The sequence below is a fragment of the Schistocerca americana genome, chromosome 8 (genome assembly GCF_021461395.2).
Source record: "Schistocerca americana isolate TAMUIC-IGC-003095 chromosome 8, iqSchAmer2.1, whole genome shotgun sequence".
Lineage (NCBI taxonomy): Eukaryota > Metazoa > Arthropoda > Insecta > Orthoptera > Acrididae > Schistocerca > Schistocerca americana.
In genome coordinates, this window is record NC_060126.1 from 264,315,463 (window position 1) to 264,343,130 (window position 27,668).

The window sequence follows — 27,668 nt, forward strand, 5'->3', positions numbered from 1 at the left end:
TAAATAAACATAATCGGTGACTTTGGCGCCAAGATGGCGGTACTTCCCGTCATGTACATTTCCCAGGCTGACGCTTGTTGCTACGGTCCAGCGCCGAGCCCCACCCCACTACGCGCGACGTATGGTCGCTTTGTGACCTAGCCAGCCAGCGTGGGAAATGCTCTCCGACTCATGGCCGACTACGGACTACAGCACTTCTTAACTATCGTGAATACCTCAATAAGAGACAATAATTTATTAAAATTGGTAAAAATGTCTTCCTCGCGTAAGAGGCACCTTACAAATTTGCAGACTATACCGACATAAATCCTTCTGGATGGCGAAGCTCACGGTAATGGAAGAGCTGCTCGTCGCCCTTTATTAAGATCGCTCTCCACAACGTCCGACTTCATCACATAACCTTTTCGCTACAATTGCACAACATCTTCCGGAAAGCAGACTTTCACCATCAGCAGACGTGACTGTGGTGCTACAGGGAGACGCCACGCACCCATATTGGAAGAGATGTTACTGCATCACGTTGAAGAGAACCGGTCGATAGGTACAAGAGCAGTTTCTTTAGCTATTAATGAGTGGATTTGTAAAACAAATGATGTGCTGGGACACACACAATTAATTACTTGTAAAAGTGGAAGTGTTTCCAAGATTTTTTTTTTAAGCGGTTGTAGCACGGAAACAGAGCGCTTCCGAACATGTTCCAGTTCAGAATATTGTCTACTCACTTCCATCTACAAGTCATAGAAGTTTGTAATGGGATTTTCCGAACCCCCTTTATAGTAGGGGCAATTTCCGAGTAGCGAGCTAGACTGCATAGAGACATATACACAGTTTCTGACAGTAATATTTGACTTATTGTGTTAATTCTTGAGCATACTCATTAGAGTATGACAGCATTTAAATTTTATTAAATTCGGTCAACAACTGTACGAAATACTGAAAATCAAATTTCTGAAGGCTATTGGATCCGTTAGATGGGCAACCTGCGGTGGGCTTTGGCGACTGTGTCCCGGGTTAGCCATTATATACAGGGTGGTCCATCGATAGTGACCGGGCCAAATATCTCACGAAATAAGCATCAAACGAAAAAACTGCAAACAACGAAATTCGTCTAGCTTGAAGGAGGAAACCAGATGGCGCTATGGTTGGCCCGCTAACGGCGCTGCCATAGGCCAAACGGATATCAACTGCGTTTTTTTTTTTTTTTTTTTTTTTTTTAACAAGGAACACCCATTTTTATTACATATTCGTGTAGTACGTAAAGAAATATAAATGGTTTAGTTGGACCACTTTTTTCGCTTTGTGATAGATGGCGCTGTAATAGTCACAAACGTATAAGTACGTGGTATCACGTAACATTCCGCCAGTGCGGACGGTATTTGCTTCGTTATACATTACATGTGTTAAAATGGACCGTTTACCAATTGCGGAAAAGGTCGATATTGTGTTGATGTATGGCTATTGTCATCAAAATGCCCAACGTGCGTGTGCTCTGTATGCTGCTCGGTATCCTGGACGACATCATCCAAGTGTCCGGATCGTTCGCCGGATAGTTACGTTATTTAAGGAAACAGGAAATGAAACTTCCTGACAGATTAAAACTGTGTGCCCGACCGAGACTCGAACTCGGGACCTTTGCCTTTCGCGGGCAAGTGCTCTACCACCTGAGCTACCGAAGCACGACTCACGCCCGGTACTCACAGCTTTACTTCTCCAAGTATCTCGTCTCCTACCTTCCAAACTTTACAGAAGCTCTCCTGCGAACCTTGCAGAACTAGCACTCCTGAAAGAAAGGTTACTGTAGAGACATGGCTTAGCCACAGCCTGGGGGATGTTTCCAGAATGAGATTTTCACTCTGCAGCGGAGTGTGCGCTGATATGAAACTTCCTGGCAGATTAAAAGGTTCGCAGGAGAGCTTCTGTAAAGTTTGGAAGGTGGGAGACGAGATACTGGCAGAAGTAAAGCTGTGAGTACCGGGTGTGAGTCGTGCATCGGTAGCTCAGATGGTAGAGCACTTGCCCGCGAAAGGCAAATGTCCCGAGTTCGAGTCTCGGTCGGGCACACAGTTTTAATCTGCCAGGAAGTTTCATATCAGCGCACACTCCGCTGCAGAGTGAAAATCTCATTCTGGAAACAGGAAATGTTCAGCCACATATGAAACGTCAACCACGACCTGCAACAAACGATGATGCCCAAGTAGGTGTTTTAGCTGCTGTCGCGGCTAATCCGCACATCAGTAGCAGACAAATTGCACGAGAATCGGGAATCTCATAAACGTCGGTGTTGAGAATGCTACATCAACATCAATTGCACCCGTACCATATTTCTATGCACCAGGAATTGCATGGCGACGACTTTGAACGTCGTGTATTGTTCTGCCACTGGGCACAAGAGAAATTACGGGACGATGACAGATTTTTTGCACGCGTTCTATTTAGCGACGAAGCGTCATTCACCAACAGCGGTAACGTAAACCGGCATAATATGCACTACTGGGCAACGGAAAATCCACGATGGCTGCGACAAGTGGAACATCAGCGACCTTGGCGGGTTAATGTATGGTGCGGCATTATGGGAGGAAGGATAATTGGCCCCCATTTTTCAATGGCAATCTAAATGGTGATTTTGTACATAATGTTGTACCGATGTTACTACAAGATGTTTCACTGCATGACAGAATGGCGATGTACTTCTAACGTGATGGATGTCCGGCATATAGCTTGCGTTCGGTTGAAGCAGTATTGAATATCATATTTCATGACAGGTAGATTGGTCGTCGAAGCACCATACCATGGCCCGCACGTTCACCGGATCTGACGTCTCCGGATTTCTTTATGTGGGGAAAGTTGAAGGATATTTGCTATCGTGATCCACAGACAACGCCTGACAACATGCTTCAGTGCATTGTCAATGCATGTGCGAACATTACGGAAGGCGAACTACTCGCTGTTGAGAGGAATGTCGTTACACCTATTTCCAAATGCATTGAGGTTGACGGACATCGTTTTGGGGATTTATTGCATTAATGTGGTATTTACAGGTAATAACGCTGTAATAGCATGCGTTCTGAGAAATGATACGTTCACAAAGGTACATGTATCACATTGGAACAACCGAAATAAAATGTTCAAACGTACCTACGTTCTATATTTTAATTTAAAAAACCTACCTGTTACCAACTGTTTGTCTAAAATTGTGAGCCATATGTTTGTGACTATTACAGCGCCATCTGTCACAAAGCGGGAAAAATGGTCCAACTAAAACATTCATATTTCTTTACGTACTACACGAATATGTAATAAAAAATGGGTGTTCCTATTTTTAAAAAACGCAGTTGATGTCCGTTTGACCTATGGCAGCGCCATCTAGCGGGCCAACCATAGTGCCATCTGGTTTCCCCCTTCAAGTTAGACAAGTTTCGTTCTTTGTAGTTTTCTCGTTTGACGCTTATTTCGTGAGATATTTGCCCCGGTCACGATCAGTGGACTACCCTGTATAGACTGCGCTGGATACGGTGGCCGATGCGTAGTGATCAGTTTTCGCCCAAAGCGCTTGGACGAGTTCATTCGTTTGTTCGGAAGGGTACGCCGACAGTGTCAGCCATTCGGATCGGTCGGCGGTAAGACTCGAGGCGCACACCCTGCAATCTATCTCAAACGATTTTACGGAAACTAATCGCTAATTTTTTTTTTGCTTTACTTACAGCTTTATATGTCAGGTTCTTTACGACATGCCCATCGTTTCATTAATGGTCATAGTTACTGTGCTATTTGCGTTGAACTAAGAAACTGCGCGAATTTCGAAAAGGTTTGTAACGAAAAATGGAGATCGCTGTGATTTTGCATTTGGTGCGTATTGCGTAATGTGTTGCAGCGTATGAAATTTACCTAACATATTGAATTTTTTTTTTAGATTTGGCTGAAGGTCTCTGTCACCAATCTCGAGAAAACTGATCTGACGTAGCACACTCAATTGCGATTGCGCCACGCCAGCGATAAAGCCTGAGTGAAATATCCTCAACACTACTCATATTTCATAAATCGTGTGTGATATCGAAATGAGATTTTGGCAAATAATAGCATGCAAAGAGGAGATTGTTTTGCGATGTGGTTATTAGACAAAACTTCACTATCTACCATGTTTTTCTACTAGCTATAGACTTTTTTTTTAATGAAAGAATGCAATTTTTAAGGGACATCGAGAAGCTGCTGAAACGAGAAATTCTATGTATTTTGGAACAACATAAGTGAAGACATTACACGTTTATTTTGTACCGAGAATGTGCTTTTTCATAAGCCAGTGGCCTCACGTTTCCATAGTTTCTCACTTAATAAACTTAACAAACCGCTTCTTTCAGAATTCTTTTGCAACAGCGTCTGCACAACACATTAGTGAGGTGAGGCTGTGTAAACTTCACTGTGTTTTGGCAAAAGAATCACATTTTAATATGGGAACCAGAGAAAAGTGTAGGTTTTACTCAAAATTCGCCACTCATGACACTTCTCCGAAAGTTAAAAATGGTTACAAAACCAGGTGAATATACTGACCAAAGCAGAGGTGACAGTAGATCTTTTTGAATGGTCACCATGCAAATGTGGGCCATATGCTACTTTCGTATGTAGTTGGCTGAATTATATCATGGAGTCGTCAGGAAGTTTCGGATTTCCGTATGCTACCTGAGATTATGTCGATAACAGCGATGGAGGAACATTAGCAGCGATACTGATCGCTTTAGATGATAGATAAATCACGTTATTCCTCTGTAGCATTTCAGCGTAGAGCCTACGCTTCCACGTACCACAAAGGCCATAGCCACCGCCATTGTTAAAGTTGTTGTTGCATGTTCTCAGTTCAAAGGCTTCATCGATGACAGAATCCCAGTAGGTAGATTCATGGGGTAAGACTTTCATTTTGTCAAACGTAATCGCGTGTTTGTAGTGAGTCTGTTTTCGGCAACGGTAGATGTGTGAAAATTGCGACATTTAATGTTCTTCCATCACAGTCAGCAATGTATTTCGGCTAATTACATATCAAGGGAGAAACCAGTTTCACACCAACTTTACTGGGAAGTCGATTCAAAATGATGTGTACTTTCAGAATGAATTTTTCATTGTGCAGCGGAGTGTGCGCTGATATGAAACTTTCTGGCGTATTGCAACTGTGTGCAAGAGTTCTACTTTTCCCCGTGAAATGCAACGGTCCCGAGTTTGAGCCTCGATCCAGGACACGAGCGCCTGGCAGGAAGTTTCATACTAGTGCACACTCCGTTGCAGAGTGAAAAATTCAGTCCGGTAACATCTTCCAGTTGTGACTATGTATCTCCGCAATATCCTTTTTTCCAGGAGTGCTAGTCCTGCAAGTTTCGTAGGAGGATGTCTGTGAAGTTTGGAAGGTAGGGGAGGAGGTACTGGCGGAAGTAAAGGTGTGTGGATGATGAGTCGGGATGATGGGTCGTGAGTCGTGCTCTGGTACCTCAGTCGGTCGTGCACGTGCCCGCGAAAGGCAAAGGTCCTGAATTCGAGTCTCAGTTTTAATCTGCCAGGAGTTTTACGTGTACTTTTAGAGCACAGTTGTCGACTGCTATAGAGTGTAGTGGTCGCGTCTAGTTCTACGGAAATAATGTGTGTGAAGGGAAAAAGATAGGTCGGATAGGGGCTGGTGTTTCACTCGAAGCTAACTTGATAGTGTCTAGGTCTCCCCTCTAACGATAAATGCAATGTGGTCGTGTTGCAACAGTGCCAGCGCGTATGGAATGTTTTTGTAAGAGAAAAACTGATGTCATTTGATGCTTACACTTAAATGTCATTTAATGACACTTCGGTTGTGAAAACTTTCAGAAGATCATAAGATGAAAGACAACTGTTAAAACTTCTGTGAGTTAACGTGTTTCATTTTGACGTCAGTTCAGAAGGAAAAGCATATATTTAATACGTGGATAAACCATTAAGTATTCTGTCGTTATAAGGGAAAAGCTAGCGTCATTTGAAGCTTTACAATTAAATTTTTTAATGACATGCCGGCTGTAAAAGGTTTCAGAAGATCCTAAGCTGAAAGACAACTTTCAGGCGTTGTGTGAGCTCATAGGCTTCATTTTGACGTCAGTTTAGAAGGAAAAGCATGTATTTAATACATGGATAAATCATAAAGTCTTCTGTCGTCTTCTAATTAATAATACTTTGTCCATTGATCATTCGTGGTACAAAATACATTCTATATATGTCTTCTAGGTATATTTAAAGAATATTACATGCTCTTCATACCTGAGTAATGAAATACAGTATTAGTAGTTATACTCCAGAAACGCATATAACTGCTTTGGCAGAAAAAGAAACAAACCATTTTGTTGCAAAGTATACATTTCAGTTTGATTACAAAACGAATGGTGTCACATAACTCTAGTAAGTTACTTTATATGGATTCGCTAGTGAATATATGAAACTGTTTTTATCAGCTCATCATTTACCACATTTATTATCATGTTATTTTCACAATTTCCATAATTAATATGTACATGGCTTAGAGACCATTCCAGTAATTTGTTCATCCATATTACCTGGCATGTTCACAAAATCGGACAAACACACGCCTGAGAGAGAGCACACTTATAGATATATATCGTCTGATATTATAGTACACACTTATTTTAAAATAATAAGAAAGTCTCGGAATGTTTGACAAACTTGAAGGTGTATAAAAAAATTAATATAGCAGGACCTGGACGTACTCCTTTCCACTTTACTGTGATGAACTAACACAAATTCTACCTCTCATCTTAGGATTTCATCTTATACTTTTGTCTTGGGATTTTCATCAGGCTTTTACCAACATTATGTCATTAACTGACATTTAAATCATACCAAGAGTGATGTATCTATGAGAACCGTATGTCCATAGCACACAAGAAAAACGTCGAAATCCAATATGGCGTCTCCAAAGTTATTCATTTGTCAGTTGCTATCAAGTTTTACGGTCACATCATGTGTTCTGAAAGACGTGCCGTTTAGACATTATCTCCCAGTAAGCTTTGACTGACACCAGCTTCTACCTCACGGCTAATTATAATGTACATTACATCAGAAGGAGTGATAGATAACCATGGGGAGGATGAGGTCGAGGCAGTGCATCCCAAAAATGGTGACGAGAAACTTTAAAAATAGATGCGGCCATGCTCGTAGTTCCTGCTGTGACATTAGGAGCTGGCGCGGCTGAGCTGGGAGTGTGTTTTAACAGCTGGGTGGTGGGTTAGCTGAGCCAGGGAAGGCCTAGTAGCGGCATAAGTCGATCCCTGATAGGTGCACTGCCTGGCTACGGCAGCTTCGCAGACTTACCTCAGCCAGTACCGTAACCCATTTTTGTAAACATGTTTATGGCAACGCCCCAGTGTTGCCAAATCACTTTACGCAGCTAATACAGCCATAGATGTTTTGCAATTGAAAGATGGCAACAGCGCTGCTACTTGTCAGGGAACTTCTTACGCCATCTCGACTATAATCTCGCACTGTCGTCAGTAGATGGCGCCATCCTTTGAGGCCAGTGATAGGCGGACGTTCTGAGTATGAGAATTTTAGACCACAAGTCAGATGGACGCCAGGTCTGGACGCGTGATCGGAAAAAGCTGGTCGTTAGCGTGAAACAAGGAAAAGTAACAGCCATCGGCGACTTGATTGGCTGGAACAGGTATCATATAAGACTAAATCTGTTAAAAACTGAATCCAACTAGTGCTGAGAAACCAGTAAAATGCTTACAAAGATAAAATTAAGATTTGTGCATTGGGTGAAGACATGCCCTCGATACAAAGTGTAGTTTTTAAGTTACGTAGTGTTAAATGCTTTATGTATACAATGATTTTCAATATCCCAATAAAGCCTTAAGCGATTCTTACAAACGTAGTATTAATGGATAAGTCTCAGTGAGCACTATTGAAATGACATTTAGATTTTTTTGTAAATACCACACATCTTGAATTACAGGCCAGAATGTACGATCCGTGCATTAAGACCTGAATTTTCTTGTAGATAAGATATGGATAATTGAAAGTAGCAGCAGCATTACTAATTAGATGTATTTGGGAATGTATAAGTGTAATTAGTTTTAAATACTTAATTTTGCTAATAACATAACAATACAAAGTGTCATGAATGTGGACAAAACCATTTTTTGTGATCAAACTATTTAAGTTGCAGAAAACCTACATGTAAGTTTCATCTCATTCATTATGCATGAAGTTTTAATTATCCTAGTCAATAATTACATGATAAAAATTTTCTCCAACGATTATAGCATGAATCAAATTAAAATATATGGTTCCAGAGACCTTTTCAAGTCTCACACATCTGTGATGTATATATATAGACTGAAATGATGAATGAAAATTTTTACTTAGACCTGAACTCAGGTCTCTTGTTTGATAGGCAGAGACCTTTTCACACCTCAAACCTCTGTAATGAGTATATACAGACTGAAGCGCTGAATGGAAATTTGTACTAAGGCCAGTATTCAAACCCAGGTCTCCTGCTAGGCAAATGCACTAACAATTATGCCAGGCATAGTAGCTTTGCTCAAATGCACAGCTCATTTGGTATTCCCCCTAAACGTTTTGAGACTTGTAAAGGACTCTGGAAACATATAGTTTCATTTCATTGTGCACCTGTTCCTGGGTTTCAGTCAGGATTCTCCATTTCATGTGATGCCAAGGTGCTTTTCCAATACAGATGGACAGCATCTCCAATGCTGTTCAGGGTTAGGGGTAATACCAGGTGGGCTGAAGTGGGAATGAGAATTTGGATTGAGAGTGTGGCATGCTATGGTAGTTTGTGCAGTTGTGCAAAGCCACTGTGCCTGGGTGGTGTGGCAGTTAGTTCATTTGTCTAGTGCACAGGACACCTAGGTTTGAATCCCAGCTTTGGTATGAATGTAGTCATTGATCACTTCAGTCTGCATTTATATGTCCCATATGTTTGAGTCTTGAAAAGATCTCTGGAATCATATAGTTTCATTTGATTCAGGCTATAATAGCTGGAGGAAATTTTAATCACCTAATTATTGACTAGGAAAATAACTTCATATGTAATGAATGAAACGAAACTTCCTGTGATATGGTTATAAAAGCTTTCTTGGGAATTGTGTACGACAGAATATTTGTCATGCTACCCATGATGAAAATCTGTTAGACTTGTTAAGCAACAAACTTAACTGATATCTTTGAGGATATTCACAGTGAAATTGAAATTAGTAATGTTAATAAACAATCACAAGAATAAGTACCATGAAACAAAAGGGGAAGAAGAGTCAAAATGTCCAATATAATGGAAAATGATAAAGAAAATAGTATGTAAATTGAAGGTGCAGGGGAGGAAAGGAAAGGGAAGGAACTAATGATATCAGCTCCACTGGGACTTGTTATGTGTAAATAGTGGCGATGAGTGAAAACGTGTGCCGGACTGTGACTATAACCTGGGATCTCCTGCTTACTAGGCAGTTGCCACCCAGACACAATGTTTGCTGCAAATATGTAGACTATCTTGGCACGCTCCCCGGCTGATACACAGTCCCATCTAAAGGCATCTATCAGCAGTCTCCATCCATGTCCTCCATGCTCAATAATTTTGGACTCCCACTGGAGGATGAATGTAACTGTGCATCCGCAATAAAGGTTGTGAATTCATTGCCCATCCAGGCAAATCGATTATATATAAATTCATGGTAAGTGTTCTTTGAGACATGACCAAAAGAACAGTGCAGTCTGCAGTCATGATACATCATATGTAAATTCAAGGTAAAGAGGGAAGAAAGGAAAGAAAAGTAAAGAAAAGAGAATGAACTAATGATATCAGCTGCATTGTGACTTTTTATGTGGAATCAGCAGCTGTGAGTGAAAATTTGTTCTGGACCAAGACTCGAACCTGAATTTTCCTGCTTGAAAGGCTGTTGCAGTTACCACTGCACCAGCAAGACACAGTGTTTATTGCAAATGGGTGGACTATCTCAGATGATACAATCGCTGAGTGGTTCAAAGAAAACTTTCAAACACATACCCAACTCATACAATTATAGTTGATGGTGACTTTAATTTACACTCAGTATGTTGCGAATGTTTAAATCTGGAGATATACATAAAACATTATCCAAAATTGTGCTAAATGCATTTTCTGAAAATTATTTCGAGCATTTAGTTCATCAGCGCATGCAAATAGTAGATGGATGTGAAAGCCCACGTGACCCTTAGCAACAAATGATCCTGAGCTAATAACGAGCATCAAAACAGCAACAGGGCGCACTGAACACAGGGTTGTCGTTGTGAGACTGAATATTGTAACCCCAAAATCCTCCAAAACTAAATGAAAAATATACCTATTCAAAAGAGCAGATAAAAATTCTCATGACACCTTCCTGAGAGACTCCTTCCAAATTAACAATGCAAACGTTAACCAGATGTGGCTTGAATTCAAAGAAATATTATCGACAGCAATTGAGAGATTTATACCAAATAAATTAACAAACGACGGTGCCGATCCGCCCTGGTATACAAAATAGGTCAGAGCACTGTTGCAGAAACAATGAAAAAAGCACGCCAAATTTAAACGAATGCAAAATCTTAAAGATTGTCAATCTTTTACAGAAGCTCGAAATTTAGTGCGGACATCAATGCGAGATGCTTAGAATAGTTTCTGCAACGAAATTTCTACTCGAAACCTGGCAGAAAATCCAAAAAGATTCTGGTCATATGTAAAGTATGCTATCACCAAGACACAATCAATGCCTTACCTGCACGATAGCATTGGAAATACTATTGACGACAGTGCTGCCAAAGCAGAGTTACTATACACAGCCTTCTGAAATTTCTTTACCTAAGAAGATGAAGTAAGTATTCCAGAATTCGAATCAAGAAGAGCTGCCAACTTAGAAGACATCCACGGAGCAGTGAAGCAACTTAATTCACTTAATAAAGGCAAGTCTTCTGGTGCAGCCTGTATGTCAGTCAAGTTCCTGTCAGAGTATGCTGATGCAATAGCTCCATACTTAACAATTATATACAACTGCTTACTTGACGAAAGATCCATACCCAAAGACTGGAAAGCTGCATAGGTCACACCATTATTCAAGAAATGTAGTAAGAGTAATCTACTAAATTACAGACTCATATCATTAACCTCGATATAGAGCAAGATTTTGGAATATGTATTGTGTTTGAACATTATGATTTACCTCAAAGTGGTCTATTGATACACAGTCAACATGAATTTAGAAAGCATCGTACTTGTGAAAGACAACCAGTTCTTTAGTCACATGAAGTGTTGATTGCTATTATCAAGGGATTTCAAATTGATTCTGTATTTTTAGATATACAGAAATCTTTTGATACTGTACCACACTAACAGGTTGTAGTGAAATTGCGTGCTTATAGAACATCATCTCAGTTATGTGACTGGATTCGTGATTTTATATCAGAGAGGTCACAGTTCGTCATCGAGTAAAACAGAAGTGATTTCTGGCGTTCCCCAAAGTACTGTTATAGATCCTCTGCTCTTCCTTATAGGTCCTCTGCTGTTCCTTACCTGTGTAAACGATTTAGGAGACAATCTGAGCAGCCATCTTTACAGATGATACTGTCGTTTATTGTCTAGTCAAGTCATCAGAAGATCAAAACAAATTGCAAAACGATTTAGAAAAGATATCTGCATAGTGCGAAAATCGGCAGTTGAGACTAAATAATGAAATGTGAAATGTATGATGTCATCCACGAGTGCTGAAAGGAATACATTAAACTTCAGTTACATGATAAATCAGCCAAATGTAAAGGCCGTAAATTGAACTAATACCTAGGACTTACAATTACTAACAACTCAAATTGGGAAGAACACATAGAAAATGCATGGAGAAGGCAAAACAAAGACTGAGTTTTATTGGCAGAACACTTAGAAAATGTAACGGATCTACTAAAGAGACTGCCTATCCAACACTCGTCCGTCATCTTTTGGAGTACTGCTGCATGGTCTGGGATCCTTACATGATAGGATTAACAGAGTACATCAAGAAAGTTCAAAGATTTAACGGATATACTAGAGAGACTGCCTGTCCTACACTTGTCTGTCATTAAAACAAAGGCGTCTGTTGTTGCAGAGAAATCTTTTAATGAAGTTTCATTCACCAACTTTCTACTCCGAATGCGAAAATTTGTACCATGTGGTTGCAAGAAATTTGTGCAGTAATGTTTTATCTTAATAACAGGCATGAAAGTGTTATTTATCCATGACTATGTATGCAGTCAATGTAGTGTTTCCAAGTTTGTTTTACAGGTGCTTGACAATGACAAGTGGTCGAAATTAGCTAGTCACACTATTAAAAAATCACATTATTGCCTACTATGGACCATGTTTATGTTTATTAAAGCTGATGATATTTCAATTGATGTGGGCACAGATTTAGAGGAAACATGATGTTCTGGACAATGGCTTTGGTGAATTTTGAACAAAAACAAAAAACACTCTGGAAAAGATTATTTCTGTAAATTATGGCTACCCAACTATGAAATTTCTAAGCAATGGAAGATTAAGTAGAACTTTTGTATCACCTTTAGTAGTTGAAGTAGGTGAAGAACATGTTCTCTATTTCTGTAAATTATGGGTACCCAACTATGAAATTTCTAAGCAATGGAAGATTAAGTAGAACTTTTGTATCACCTTTAGTAGTTGAAGTAGGTGAAGAACACGTTCTCATATTACTTTCAGAACCAGCAATGTGAAGGTGTAATCAATTGAGTTTACCTCTTCATTTTTGTGGCTGCAGCATCAATTAATCAATCAGAAATGAACAAAATTTTCTAACAGGCATTAAAAACGTTGCAGTGGAGGTAAACAATGTAGATATTCTATGTACACTTACAACAATAACAATAATTTGTTGCTTTTTAAAGTTTATTAACATGAATTTCACGCCTGATTTTTTACAAGAGAAAAATTACTTTTGTGTGTGTTTATTTGGATGTTCAACTTATTAGCTCAGTATTAATGTTCGGTAAATACTATTCATAATATACGGGGTGACAACTAATGAACTATATGAAAAAAATCGTAAATTAGTTACAAACTATGGTGTGCACATACGTTATTCAACATGAAAACGTTACTACAAGTATTCGGATTTTGGTTATGACATATTTGATATGCGTACCATCATTAGTGATGATGAGGTGAAGACAAGTAGCAAAATTCTGCATGACCCACTGAAGTGTTGGAACATCGATGCTGTTGATAACCTCCTGAATGGCTGTTTTCAGCTCAGGAATGGATTAGAGGTTATTGCTGTACACCTTGCCATTAATATAGCCCCACAAAAAAAGAGTCGCATGTGTTCAGATCTGATGAATATGGTGGCCAATTGAGGCCAGCTCTGGGTACCCCAGAGCCAGAATGTGGTCCCCAAAATGCTCCTCCAGGCCATCGAACACTCTCCTGCTTCGACGAATTTGAGCTCCATCTTGCATGAACCACATCTTGTTGAAATCAGGGTCACTTTGGATAATGAGGATGAAACGATCTTCCAAAACCTCCATGTACCATTCGGTAGTCGCTGTGCTATCAAGGAAAATAGCACTGATTATTACGTGATTGGACTTTGCACACTATAAGTCACCCGTTGTGGGTGGAGACACTTCTCGATCGCAAAATGCGAATTTTCAGTCCCTCAAATACGCCAGTTTTGCTTATTGACGAACCCGTCCAAATGAAAGTGGGCTTCATCACTAAACCAAACCATTTTCACGTCAACGTCCTGTTCCTCAATTCTGTGGACAATTGTGTTGGCGAAACACAACTGCTGTTCCAAGATTCTGGTGCTTAATGGCTGATAGGTTTGAATTTTGTATGGGAAGAGATGCAGGTGTCAAACAACAATTTGTCACAGTGTCTCCTGGTTGATTCCCACCTGTTGTGCAGATTGTCCGATCGATTTCTTGGAGCTTGTCTGAAACACAGTGCGTTCTTCTCAATGTTTTCAGGCGTTTTCACTGTCATCTCGAACACTACCTGTTCTCTCAAACTTGCAAATCAAATTCTTGACTGTTAGCACGCTTGGACCAGTTGTCTTTGGCTTGAACTCTGTCACAAACTTCCTTTGAGCCGCCATTGGGCTGTTATTGCTCGCATAGTAGCTCTTTACAATCGCTATCGTTCAAGAATGCTATACAGTGACATTTTCCCATACAAATGACCGACAACAACAAGAGGCATGCGCATATGCATACTAAATCCATCATGCCCCACAACCAACCATGCAGTTTGAACATTCTAATGCAAAATGCTCAGAAGTTATGGAAATTTACTCCGTATAGCTCAATAATTGTCACGCTTTATAACTTATGGACTTACATTAAACTGTGGCTCATGGTGCATGACCAAATTGTACCATGAAACAAATAGAATATTTTGAAAAATTATCTATGACATAGCCTTTTTATAATTTGAGTACGTATTGTGAATTCATTTCATACTAAATAAGACAAGCAATGTAACAGTTGAATAAGCACATCAAAAACCCTATTATTGTGTCTACTATGATAAGCCAAATCATCCAAGAACAATATGCTCAAAGTACAAGCCCTTCTCTTACGTATTTAACTTGTCAAGAAACACTATTGAACAACATAAAATCTGATAACTTCACTCAAATTAAAACTTTCTGAGAATGCTGTACACTAGTTTCAAACTTACCTTGTCTGATGTAGAATCAAAATTCGAAAACAGGACACAAAAGTGCAGCAACCTATACCATCAAGTGATGGCCTTTTCACTACTCTTCGATTTTTACAAACTGTGTTTTACTACAGACTGTATTTTATTATAAATGTAGTTAATTTATGTTTGAGTTAACATTAAAAGAAACAGCTAAAATTTGAAGACATCTCTTGTGCCTCTTTAGTTCCCCTTCTGGTGAAACAAAGAAATCTGTAAATTAAGTTCACACTTCCATGGCTATGGTGGCCAATTATATATGTTTACGGATTCTAATAGTGCAATTGTTTTAGTCTATATATGTTTGTGTCATCATCCTTTTCGACAATGACATTTATGTAAAGGTATTGAAGACTCAAAACTTTGGCAATTTCGAGAAAAACTTCCAGCAATATTAAAGTTCAGCAAATACTTGCAGCGAGATGGAAGGAACTGCCCCCACGAACATGCAAGAGCTGCTTCCGGAAGTTGGAAAAACTCGTGGAAATCAACTTGCTGGTTGAGTTTCCCAGTGAAAGAACTTGCAGAAGTAGCTTCTGAAAGCGACCTGTGAAAGTGTATTAGTTAGTCAACACATGGCTTTACAGGAACTTTTTGTGTTCATATAGATACTAAAATGTCAGCGTCAAAGTGCAAACCCTCCCAGTGAGCTGTATATGTTAACATGACCGCTTCCAGTACAGGGATGTATACTGGCCCCAGATCGAATCTTCCTGGCAGATTAATGATGTGGAGTCGGTCTGCTGGCCAGCCTAGTGTGGTTTTTTAGTGGTTTCCCACATCCCACTAGGTTAATACCAGGTTGGCTTTCATGTTCGCCTCACATATGTGGTACACAAATATGTATAACACTTTCTCACACTTGCATACTGAATTTACTCTATACACAGACAGAGTGGGTATGTTGCTTTTGTCCTGAGGAGGGGGTGAATAGGAGACTGATGACCATAGCTGTTTGGTCTCCTTAAACTCTCACACTTTGTGAGAAAACACAGTTGTTAATTCAGAAAGTGAAGTGTTTGTCTCTGTTGTGGGACACAAAACACATAGTCTATAAAATTAGAACTAACAAGCAGTACATTCTAGAAGATATTACATGAGTTTTTAAAAAAACTGACACCACAACACTGAGAGAAATCAATACGTTGTGCACTTACAAATTAGAATATGTGACGGAATGAAATTTACATTTAGCTCCTACACAGCAAGAGAAACAGAGGTATAATTTGATAACTGAAACACATTTATCATTCTATGGACAGTATTAATTGCTTTGATTATAAATGTATTGCATTTATTTTTAAGTTAATATTAAAAATTCAGCTAATGCATAAAGATGCCTGAATTTTCATTCTATTTTCTGGTCTAGCAATACAAAGTTATTGGTAAATCCATCCCACAGTCCCTTTCCTGACAAAGGCCATTGCATATGTTTAGGAATTTCACAAAAGTAAAATGTGTCATGTGGTGCATAATGGGAATTGCTGATCTCCTCTGCCATTAAAAAGTTGTGGAGAGCTCAAATTACCTTGGTAATTTTGCTCAGGTTTTCTTTCTTTGGAAGAACTGAAGTTTGTAACGTTTGAAAGCAACTTTCAGACATAATTGTCGATCTAGAGAGCCATTAATTAAACACCTGATTTTGCTTTGATAGATCTCTGAAATGGTAACGCTTCATAATATATATTTTTTAGAACAAATGCATTTTCGACAGCAGTAAAATATGACTTCTGAAGACTTTTTGACAGTAAAGTTCAAGGAAAGTATTACACCCAAAACATTCTGACAGTTTATGATTATTACAAACTCCAGTCATCAGATATTCCACCATTGCTGCCCAAATTAAATTATAATCTCAATATCTGGGGCCAGGAAACTACAGATGTAACTTTTCCTGAGGGCATGCAGCTTTACTGAATGGTTAAATGATGATGGCGTCCTCTTGGGTAAAATATTCTGGATGTAAAATAGTCCCCCATTCGGTTTTCTAGGGGGGTCTAATCAGTATGATGTTGTTATAAGGAGTGTAGAATACCAGATTCATTAATCGGGCAGGTCGGATAGAGAATTTAAAAAGGGAAATGGATAGGTTAAAGTTAGATATAGGGGGAATTAACGAAGCTCGATGGCAGTAGGAAGAAGAGTTTTGGTCAGGTGAATAAAGGAGTATAAATACAAAATCAAATAGGGGTAATGCAGGAGTAGGTTCAATAAACAATAAAAAAAATAGTAGCATGAATATGCAGCTACGAACAGCATAGTGAACACATTATTGTAGCCAAGATAGACATGAAGCCTAAGCCTACCAACGTAGTACAAGTTTATATGCCAACTAGCTCCGCAGATCAAGTGATTGAAGAAATGTATAATGTGATAAAAGAAATTATTCAGATAGTTAAGGGAGACGAAAATTTAATAGTCATTGGGGACTGGAATTCGATAGTAGGAAAAGGAAGAGAAGGAAAGTACGAGGTGCATTCAAGTTCTAAGGCCTCCGATTTTTTTTCTCCGGACTGGAAAGAGATAGAAACATGCACATTGTTTTAAAATGAGGCCGTGTTCATTGTCAATACATTCCAGAGATGGCAGCACCGTACAGCAGATGGAATTTTACCGCCAGCGGCGAGAATGAGAACTGTTTTAAATACTTAAAATGGCGACGTTTTCCTTACGTGAACAGCATGCAATCATTCGTTTTCTGAATTTGCGTGGTGTGAAACCAATTGAAATTCATCGACAGTTGAAGGAGACATGTGGTGATGGAGTTATGGATGTGTCGAAAGTGCGTTCGTGGGTGTGACAGTTTAATGAAGGCAGAGCATCGTGTGACAACAAACCGAAACAACCTCAGGCTCGCACAAGCCGGTCTGACGACATGATCGAGAAAGTGGAGAGAATTGTTTTGGGGGGTCGCCGAATGACTGTTGAACAGATCTCCTCCAGAGTTGGCATTTCTGTGGGTTCTGTGCACACAATCCTGCATGACGACCTGAAAATGCGAAAAGTGTCATCCAGGTGGGTGCCACGAATGCTGACGGACGACCACATGGCTGCCCGTGTGGCATGTTGCCAAGCAATGTTGACGCGCAATGACAGCATGAATGGGACTTTCTTTTGGTTGGTTGTGACAATGGATGAGACGTGGATGTCATTTTTCAATCCAGAAACAAATCGCCAGTCAGCTCAATGGAAGCACACAGATTCACCGCCACCAAAAAAATTTCGGGTAACAGCCAGTGCTGAAAAAATGATGATGTCCATGTTCTGGGATAGCGAGGGCGTAATCCTTACCCATTGCGTTCCAAAGGGCACTACGGTAACAGGTGCATCCTACGAAAATGTTTTGAAGAATAAATCCCTTCCTGCACTGCAACAAAAACGTCTGGGAAGGGCTGCGCGTGTGCTGTTTCACCAAGACAACGCACCCGCACATCGAGCTAACGTTACGCAACAGTTTCTTCGTGATAACAACTTTTAAGTGAGTCCTCATGCTCCCTACTTACCTGACCTGGCTCCTAGTGACTTTTGGCTATTTCCAACAATGAAAGACACTCTCCGTGGCCGCACATTCACCAGCCGTGCTGTTATTGCCTCTGCGATTTTCCAGTGGTCAAAACAGACTCCTAAAGAAGCCTTCGCCGCTGCCATGGAATCATGGCGTCAGCGTTGTGAAAAATGTGTACGTCTGCAGGACGATTACGTCGAGAAGTAACGCCAGTTTCATCGATTTCGGGTGAGTAGTTAATTAGAAAAAAAATCGGAGGCCTTAGAACTTGAATGCACCTCGTAGTAGGAGGTATGAAAGAGGAAGCTGTCTGGTAGAAGTTTGCAAAGAGCGTAACTTAATCATAGCTAACACTTGGTTTAAGAATCACGAAAGAAGGTTTTATATGTGGAAGAGGCCTGGAGACGCTGGAAGGTTTCAGATAGATTATACACTCCTGGAAATGGAAAAAAGAACACATTGACACCGGTGTGTCAGACCCACCATACTTGCTCCGGACACTGCGAGAGGGCTGTACAAGCAATGATCACACGCACGGCACAGCGGACACACCAGGAACCGCGGTGTTGGCCGTCGAATGGCGCTAGCTGCGCAGCATTTGTGCACCGCCGCCGTCAGTGTCAACCAGTTTGCCGTGGCATACGGAGCTCCATCGCAGTCTTTAACACTGGTAGCATGCCGCGACAGCGTGGACGTGAACCGTATGTGCAGTTGACGGACTTTGAGCGAGGGCGTATAGTGGGCATGCGGGAGGCCGGGTGGACGTACTGCCGAATTGCTCAACACGTGGGGCGTGAGGTCTCCACAGTACATCTATGTTGTCGCCAGTGGTCGGCGGAAGGTGCACGTGCCCGTCGACCTGGGACCGGACCGCAGCGACGCACGGATGCACGCCAAGACCGTAGGATCCTACGCAGTGCCGTAGGGGACCGCACCGCCACTTCCCAGCAAATTAGGGACACTGTTGCTCCTGGGGTATCTTCGAGGACCATTCGCAACCGTCTCCATGAAGCTGGGCTACGGTCCCGCACACTGTTAGGCCGTCTTCTGCTCACGCCCCAACATCGTGCAGCCCGCCTCCAGTGGTGTCGCGACAGGCGTGAATGGAGGGACGAATGGAGACGTGTCGTCTTCAGCGATGAGAGTCGCTTCTGCCTTGGTGCCAATGATGGTCGTATGCGTGTTTGGCGCCGTGCAGGTGAGCGCCACAATCAGGACTGCATACGACGGAGGCACACAGGGCCAATACCCGGCATCATGGTGTGGGGAGCAATCTCCTACACTGGCCGTACACCACTGGTGATCGTCAAGTGGACACTGAATAGTGCACGGTACATCCAAACCGTCATCGAACCCATCGTTCTACCATTCCTAGACCGGCAAGGGAACTTGCTGTTCCAACAGGACAATGCACGTCCGCATGTATCCCGTGCCACCCAACGTGCTCTAGAAGGTGTAAGTCAACTACCCTGGCCAGCAAGATCTCCGGATCTGTCCCCCATTGAGCATGTTTGGGACTGGATGAAGCGTCGTCTCACGCGGTCTGCACGTCCAGCACGAACGCTGGTCCAACTGAGGCGCCAGGTGGAAATGGCATGGCAAGCCGTTCCACAGGACTACATCCAGCATCTCTACGATCGTCTCCATGGGAGAATAGCAGCCTGCATTGCTGCGAAAGGTGGATATACACTGTACTAGTGCCGACATTGTGCATGCTCTGTTGCCTGTGTCTATGTGCCTGTGGTTCTGTCAGTGTGATCATGTGATGTATCTGACCCCAGGAATGTGTCAATAAAGTTACCCCTTCCTGGGACAATGAATTCACGGTGTTCTTATTTTAATTTCCAGGAGTGTATAATGGTAAAACATAGATTTAGGAAACAGGGGCAGATGTGGTCTCTGAACACAATTTATTAGTTATGAACTGTAGATTGAAACTGAAGAAACTGGAAAACGGTAGAAACCTAAGGAGATGGGACTTGGATAAACTGAAAGAATCAGAGGTTGCAGAGAGTTTCAGAGGGAGCATTAGGGAATGAGTGATAGGGACAGGGGAAAGGAATGCAGTAGAAGAAGACTGGATAGCTTTGAGAGATGAAATAGTGAAGGCAGCAGAGAATCAACTAGGTAAAAAGACGACGGCTAGTAGAAATCCTTGGGTATCACAAGAAATATTGAATTTAACCGATGAAAGGAGAAAATATAAAAATACATTGAGTGAAACAGGCGAAGGAGAATACAAATGTGTAAAAAATGAAATTGACAGGAAGTGCAAAATGACTAAGCAGGAATGGCTAGAGGACAAATGTAAGGATTTAGAAGCCTATAACACTAGGGGAAATGTAGATGTTGCCTACAAGAAAATTAAAGAAACCTTTGGAGAGACCTGTATGAATATCAAGAGCTCAGATAGAAAACTAGTCCTAAGCAAAGAAGCGAAAGTAGAATGGTGTATGTAAAGGGTCTACACAGATGAATCTAAGAACTGGTAGAAGTCAACCTCAGTGAAGATTAGTTTGGATTCTGTAGAAATGTTGGAATATGTGAGGCAATCGTCGGCCGGTGTGGCCGAGTGGTTCTAGGCGCTTCAGTCTGAAACCGCGAGACCGCTACAATCGCAGGTTCGAATCCTGCCCCGAGCATGGATATGTGTGATGTCTGTTTGTTAGTTAGGTTTAAGTAGTTCTTAGTTGTAGGGGACTGATGACCTCAGAAGTTAAGTCCCATAGTGCTCAGAGCCATTTTTTTTTTTTGTGAAACAATACTGACCCTATGACATATCTTAGAAGAGAAATTAAGGAAAGGCAAAACTTCGTTTCTAGCATTTGTAGACTTAGAGAAAGCTTTTGACAATGTTGACTGGAACACTTTCTTTCAAATCCTGAGGTGGCAGAGGTAAAATACAGGGATTTAGAGACTATTTACAATTTGTACAGAAACCAGATGGCAATTATAAGAGTTGAGGGGCATTAAAGGAAAGCAGCGGTTGAGAAAGGTTTGAGTCAGTGTTGCTGTCTATCCCGATGTTATTCAATCAGTATATTGAGCAAGCAGTAAAGGAGGCCTGGAGTGGGAGTTAAAATCCATGGAAAAGAAATAAAAGCCTTGAGGTTTGCTGATGACACTGTAATTCTGTCAGAGACAGGAAAGGACCTGGAAAAGCAACTGAACAGAATGGATGACGTCTTGAAAGGAGAATATAAAATGAACATCAACAAACGCGAAACGAAGATAATGGAACGTAGTCGAATTAAATCAGATGGTGCCGAGGAAATTAGATTAGGAAATGAGACACTTAAAGTAGTAGATGAGTTTTGCTATTTGGATAGCAAAATAATTGATGATGGTCGAAGTAGAGAGTGTATAAAATGTTGACCGGCTATGTCTAGGAAAGCACTTCTGGAGAAGAGAAATTTGTTAACATCGAGTATAGATTTAACTGCCTGGAAGTCTTTTCTAGTACAATTTGCATTGAGTGTAGCGGCCCGCCCAGTTAGCCGTGTGGTCTAACCCACTGCTTTCTAGGTGGGAAGACGTGCCGGTCCCTGTTACAAATCTACCTGATTGATTAGTGTCGAGGTCCGGTATGCCAGTCAGTCTGTGGATGGCTTTTAAGGCGGTTTTCCATCTGCCTCGGTGAATGCGGACTGGTTCCCCTTATTCCGCATCAGTTACACTATGTCGGAGGATCCTGCGCAAACACTTTCTCCACGTATACATGCACCATAATCACTCTACCACTCAAACATTGAGGTTACACTTGTCTGATGTGAGACGTTCCCAAGGGGGTCCATTGGGGGCTGAACCACACAATAACCCCGGGTTCAGTGTAGGGTGGTGGAGGGGTGAGTAGACTGCTGTAGCCTGTTGTGGGGTTGTGCACCACTGTGGGCTGCAACAGGGACAAATACTCTCCGCCGTTTCTAGGTCCCCAGTTCCATACAGTACAATACAATACAATGAATGGAGTGTAGCCATTTATGGAAGTGAAACATAGACGATAAATGATTTAGACAAGATGAGAGTAGAAGGTTTTCGAAATGTGGTGCTATAGAAGAATGCTGAAGATTAGATGGATAGATCATGAAACTAATGAGGAGGTACTGAATAGAATTGGGGAGAAGAGGGATTTGTGGCACAACCTGACTAAAAGAAGGGATCAGTTGGTAGGACACGTTCTAAGGGATCAGGCGATCACCAAATTGGTATTGGAGGGAAGCATGGAGGTTAAAAGTCGTAGAGGGAAACCAAGAGATAAATACACTGGAGATGAAGAAGCTTGCATAGGATAGAGTAGCATGGAGAGCTGCATCAAACCAGTCTCTGGAGCCTTCTTTCTTGGGAGCTGTTTTCATGCCATAGTATCAACATTTTTGAAGATCTATTTTCTAAACCCTTGTCCATTTGTAACCATTCTGCTTCTGTTGAGGCTAACTAAACTCACAGAAAACAATTATATCTGAAATTTAGCCTTTTGAACAATAAGATTTATACAACATTATCGTATTTATTTCAGGTATCAGACAATGAAAATAAGGAAAATGAATGTGACTTAAATATTCTTTTGGAGGAAAACTTTACTGAAACAGAAGCTACAAGAACACCTTTCGCAAGGAAGAAACTCAGTCAGGCAAGTTTTGATATCATTTTTCAGAATGCATTAGAAGTGGTTCAGGAGCCTATTGCTGAATATCAGGAGTTTGAAGACTATGTGGTTCCTGAGCTTAGATCATTACAACAAGCATTAAGTAAAAATAAATTAAAATATATGATATAACAATCAATTTTGGAACTTTCTGCAGACTAGGATTTCTGATGACAGAAATTTCACTTCAACAATGTGTACGCTGTCAGATGAAGAAATTAGTTTACTTGATACTGCCTAAGTGGATCATTTACGAGGTAACTGTTTTGTAAATGTTTACTGAGCCTATGGACTATCAAAATACTAACCTTCAAATATTCTCTTTTCAATAATTCAAATAGGGCCTCACAGCATTCGAGAACGATAGCAGAAATCGTGCAAATAGGGACTTGACGGAGATATGTGAGCGAGTGGAATGAATCTCTTCAGAATACATAAATTAAATAAATGCAGGAGTAATTACTGAAAATAAATATTTCGTTTTTTTCACATTTAAATGTTTTATTTCCTTATTTACATCTATACTCGCCAAACCTCTCTGAAGTGCATGGCTGATGGTACATCGGAAGAACCACTGTTTAAATGCATTTGTAGACACTTTAATGAACCTAATCTTGCCCTCGCGATCCCTACAGGAGCGATAAGTGGGCTGTTCTGGTATAGTCCTAGAGTCATCATTTAAGCCTTTCTTGAAACATTGTAAGTGGGTTTTTTGGGATAGTTTACGTCTGACAGTTCAGTTTCTTCCGCACCAATGTGACACTCTCCCATCCGCCAGGCAAACCTTTGACAGGTTGTACTATCCCTCTCTGTATTCATTTAATATCCCCTATTAGTCCTATTTGGTACAGGTCCCACACAATTGAGAAATATTGTAGAATGGGTCATGTTGGTGATTTGTGAGATAAAAATCGAAGGACAACTAAAAGGCCATCCCTTGGTGACAGAGATGGCTGCATATTTGTCCTTTGTTTACGTATATTTGACTATGCAGTTGACAAGAGAAGTTCAGAACTTGAATACGGCGTTCTCAGAAAGTTTTTAATCTGAGTGGAGTCCTTTTTTTTCAGCAATGTTTCTTGAACACTTAGACTTGTACGCCTACATTCTCATTTGTAAACTTCTGGTTGCCTATCCCACGATATTACTGTAGTGGAAACACTTCCTCGAGTTCTTGCAGCAAGTTCATGAAATCATCGTGACGAAGTGACTCACAGACGAGAAATTGTGCATGTTTTTGTTGTAATGTAAGCACCTCAACAAATGAAAAACCTAAGCAAGTACTTTCAGAAGTTACTTGCTAGCAAACACACGCCTTTAAATTTGATATCTTTCCTTTGTCAAACTTTGGTGCACTTGGTCGTGGAAGTGGGGGAGGGAAGCTATGTGTGTTGGTTGCGTTGATACGGTTACGGTAGTTGTTAGGGAGTGGGGCTACGTTTCTTCCGTGAGAAATTAAGTGGTTTATAATTATTTTCTTTGTAGGCATTCACCATGAATCACAACGTATCAGAAGGAAAACTAGAGTTGGTGAGTATTTGTGCACCGCTGGAAAATTCAGCATGTTTTTAGGCTGCATGTTTTATATATCTGAAATTTAGACGAACGAACTGCGAATTCTAGGGTTCTGTTAAGGCGACGGAATAGTATGTAGCAGGTGTTGTGCTTGAACTTGGTTTGTTATGGGGTAATACACGCAGAGACTTCTCCGTCCTTCTCCCGCGCGTTATAGTATTCACCACGCCACGTTAACTATGTTTTTTCTGTTGTAGGAATGGGGAAACGAGAAACTGCAAAAGGCGCAGAAGCAGATCGAAGAAAATCCGTTCGACCTAGAGGCATGGAGTCTCCTTATCCGCGAAGCTCAGACCAAGTGGATTGGAGAAATGCGTCCTCTGTTTGAGAAACTAGTCACGACGTTTCCCAGTGCTGGAAGATACTGGAAGATTTATATAGAACAAGAGGTACGAATAATAATGGGGCAGTCAGTGGAAATATTGACCATCCCCGTTCTTAACTTTATTTAAGAGTCGTATTGCATTACTATAAATGACTTGTGCTTTGTTTTGCCTTTTAGCACAAAATTGTTTGCTCTAAAAGTGACATTAATGAGCGCCCGTGACATGGTGACCTAAGGGCTATAAATTTTTACGTGGTAACACTGGATCTACTTTGTACAGCATTTTTTTTTTTTTGCTACAGTCAACTTTCACCTTCTATTTGTGTTTTGAATAGATTTGTAAAAATTGAGCCTTGACTAAAAGAATATTTGTAAATGAAGCTATGCTGCATGGACAATTATTTTTCTGATAAGTTATAATGCACCCATGAAATGCACTAAATAATTATTTGAGTTTCACTATACTTATCTGCACCTATTGTAGTTTGTAAATGTGGTGTTTTGACTGAGATCATTATGACTTGCTGTAGAATAGTATTGTAAGACACAGAAGCAAGCAGTGCCTATTTATGATTTAAGGTCTTCTCTGTATCCATTTTACCTCTTATTGGCTGTCTTCTTATGCTTGTCTAATGCTTGGTAATGTTTTTTGAGCACTAGATTCCATAGAACTTCTTCGGTAGACCTTGGACAATAGGTTTTTTCCTCCTGTCATTGGTAACTTCAAAGTCCATTGTTTATGGAGATTTGTCATTTTCTTGAGTATTTGTGGATGGTATGAGAGGATGTAATGGAAATGAATCTGACACTGTGTGATTTGACTGATATCATGACAATGGCACACATGAATTATTTGTGAAATATTTCCCGTAACAAGTACAGAATTAAAATTTGTTAAAATGTGGTGTTGGACACACCCTGGAATGTTTGTGGCAGACTGATTTGTAGTATGGCCAAAGGTCTAGATTAGGTTGGTATGTGACTTTTTTCCTTTAAGCCAATGAATGTGAAAGCAGAAAATCTGGTAGTGGTAACAAATTGCCAAGTAGCGAAGCCTAATGGTTACATCTGTGCCATATTGAAAAATGCGAGGGGAGTCCAATACATGACTTTTACCTTGTAATTATTTGCATTACGTATTTGTTGTCTTTACCATCTCAGGGATCAGTCTGTTTTCAACCTAAGGTGACTCTGGGCCAAAGTATGCATCGGTCTCTATAGACCCCGTAACCTCTATTCCTTAAAAATGGCAGCAAAATAATTGTCAGTGTTTAGTTCTCTCTCTGTTTGCACACATCATATAATAGTAAAGAATCAGAGGTGGCATCCAGTATCGGTGGGTTCAGTCAACCAAGTAAAGAGTTTGAATGGGACTGTAAATGTGTATGATGGAGTACATGACTGCCTCAAAATGTGCATGTGGGAGCATATTGTATTGTTGGGAGAAAATGGAGAGGTGAATTGACATAAGTTAGAGAAATAAGAAATTTATTGAGTTGCTGGGCAGTCTGTAGTAATCCTTAGTACTTAAAATTTTATTAATTTGTATTTTCAACTCCCTCACACTGCTTCCTCTGCTCATTGTAAATTTAACTGTCACCTATCTACCTGGCTTTGATATAAACTTTGTTACATATCAGTTTGTCACCACAATCAAGGTTTCAGTTATAATTTTAAGTATTATCATTTGTTGCCTTTGCAAACTCATGTCAAGACCATCAATTTCCAACCTACCATGTACATCAGACCATGGCACGCATTCATATGGAGCTACAAAGCTTTTGTGTTTCATCTGAAATTAATAAGAGGCCCCATCTATTTCATTATAACTCATACTCTATACTAACGTTAATGAGGTAAATGCAGAAAGTGAGTTGAAGATCATCTAAACAATGCAAGAAATACATATGTTTTGAAATACAGGTGTCATTTGGTTGAGAGCTTGTTTTATTTTAGCACACTGGACTCACATTCGGGAGGATGGTGGTTCAGACCTGCATCCGGCCGTCCTGATTTAGGTTTTCTGTGATTTCCCTAAATCGTTTCATGTAAATGCTGGGATGGTTCCTTTGAAAGACCATGGCAGACTTCCTTCGCCGTCCTTCCGTAATCTAATGGGACTGATGACCTCTCTGTTTGGTCCCCTCCAATCAGCCAATTTGTTGTATGGAAATTTAATGGACTGCCCACTAAATGAAACCAGTTCATATTTTTGACCACAGACTTGTTCCAGATTAGAGCTTCATAGATTACCTATACCACCTTCCTTTTTACTGATTCCAACCGGATATGGAGAAATTGAAATCACTGATAATAGCTGTATAGTTTGACCCATGATGATAAAATCAAAATAGTGTACATAAGCCACTTGTTGAAATCCTGTATGTGTAAAATATGTGCTGTGACAAGAATTACTCATTCCACATTCGTTGGCTTTGGAATTCACACAGTCATCTTCCAACCTAACCTAGACCTCAACCTCATGCTACAAGACTCTTTCAGCTACTTTATCCATTAACATCTATCCTACCAACAGTGAACTCTTTGATAACTTTTCGTAGCACTCAGACCCTGCATAGCTGACCTTTTCAATTTACCTCATCCTCCAAAACTCCCCAACCTTTCACAAAATCCAGAAACTAAACAAACAGAAATCGCTATTGTTAAACTTTCCACCAACTGTCCAAAGGCCTCACGTTCAGGCCACACACAAGCTTAACCACGTTGGACTTGTCAAAGATCTACTCTCCTTATCCCTACTGTCACCCTCCATGAAGACAGATTTCACCACTGTTGTGAGGAGCTGCAGTGACTACCTGGCAGAAGCCTCTATCAGCTGTCTCCTCATTCACTTATGAGATGTTCTGCAGTGATCCCATCCCAGATGTCC

General features: G+C 40.6%; 1 protein-coding gene across 2 annotated transcripts in view; it reads left to right on the plus strand.

The window, feature by feature from the left end:
- Positions 1 to 24,236: 24,236 nt before the first annotated feature.
- Positions 24,237 to 27,668, plus strand: part of LOC124545094 (protein suppressor of forked) — a 146,627-nt gene continuing 143,195 nt past the window's right edge. Inside the window, exons 1-2 of one of the 2 annotated variants that reach the window (XM_047123906.1) lie at positions 24,237 to 24,408; positions 24,651 to 24,842. In XM_047123906.1, coding sequence (XP_046979862.1) covers positions 24,373 to 24,408; positions 24,651 to 24,842 — 228 coding nt within the window. In that variant the 5' untranslated portion in view covers positions 24,237 to 24,372. Of the gene's footprint in view, positions 24,409 to 24,650; positions 24,843 to 24,955; positions 25,034 to 27,668 lie in introns of those variants that run through there. The other variant, XM_047123907.1, reaches the window with a different exon arrangement.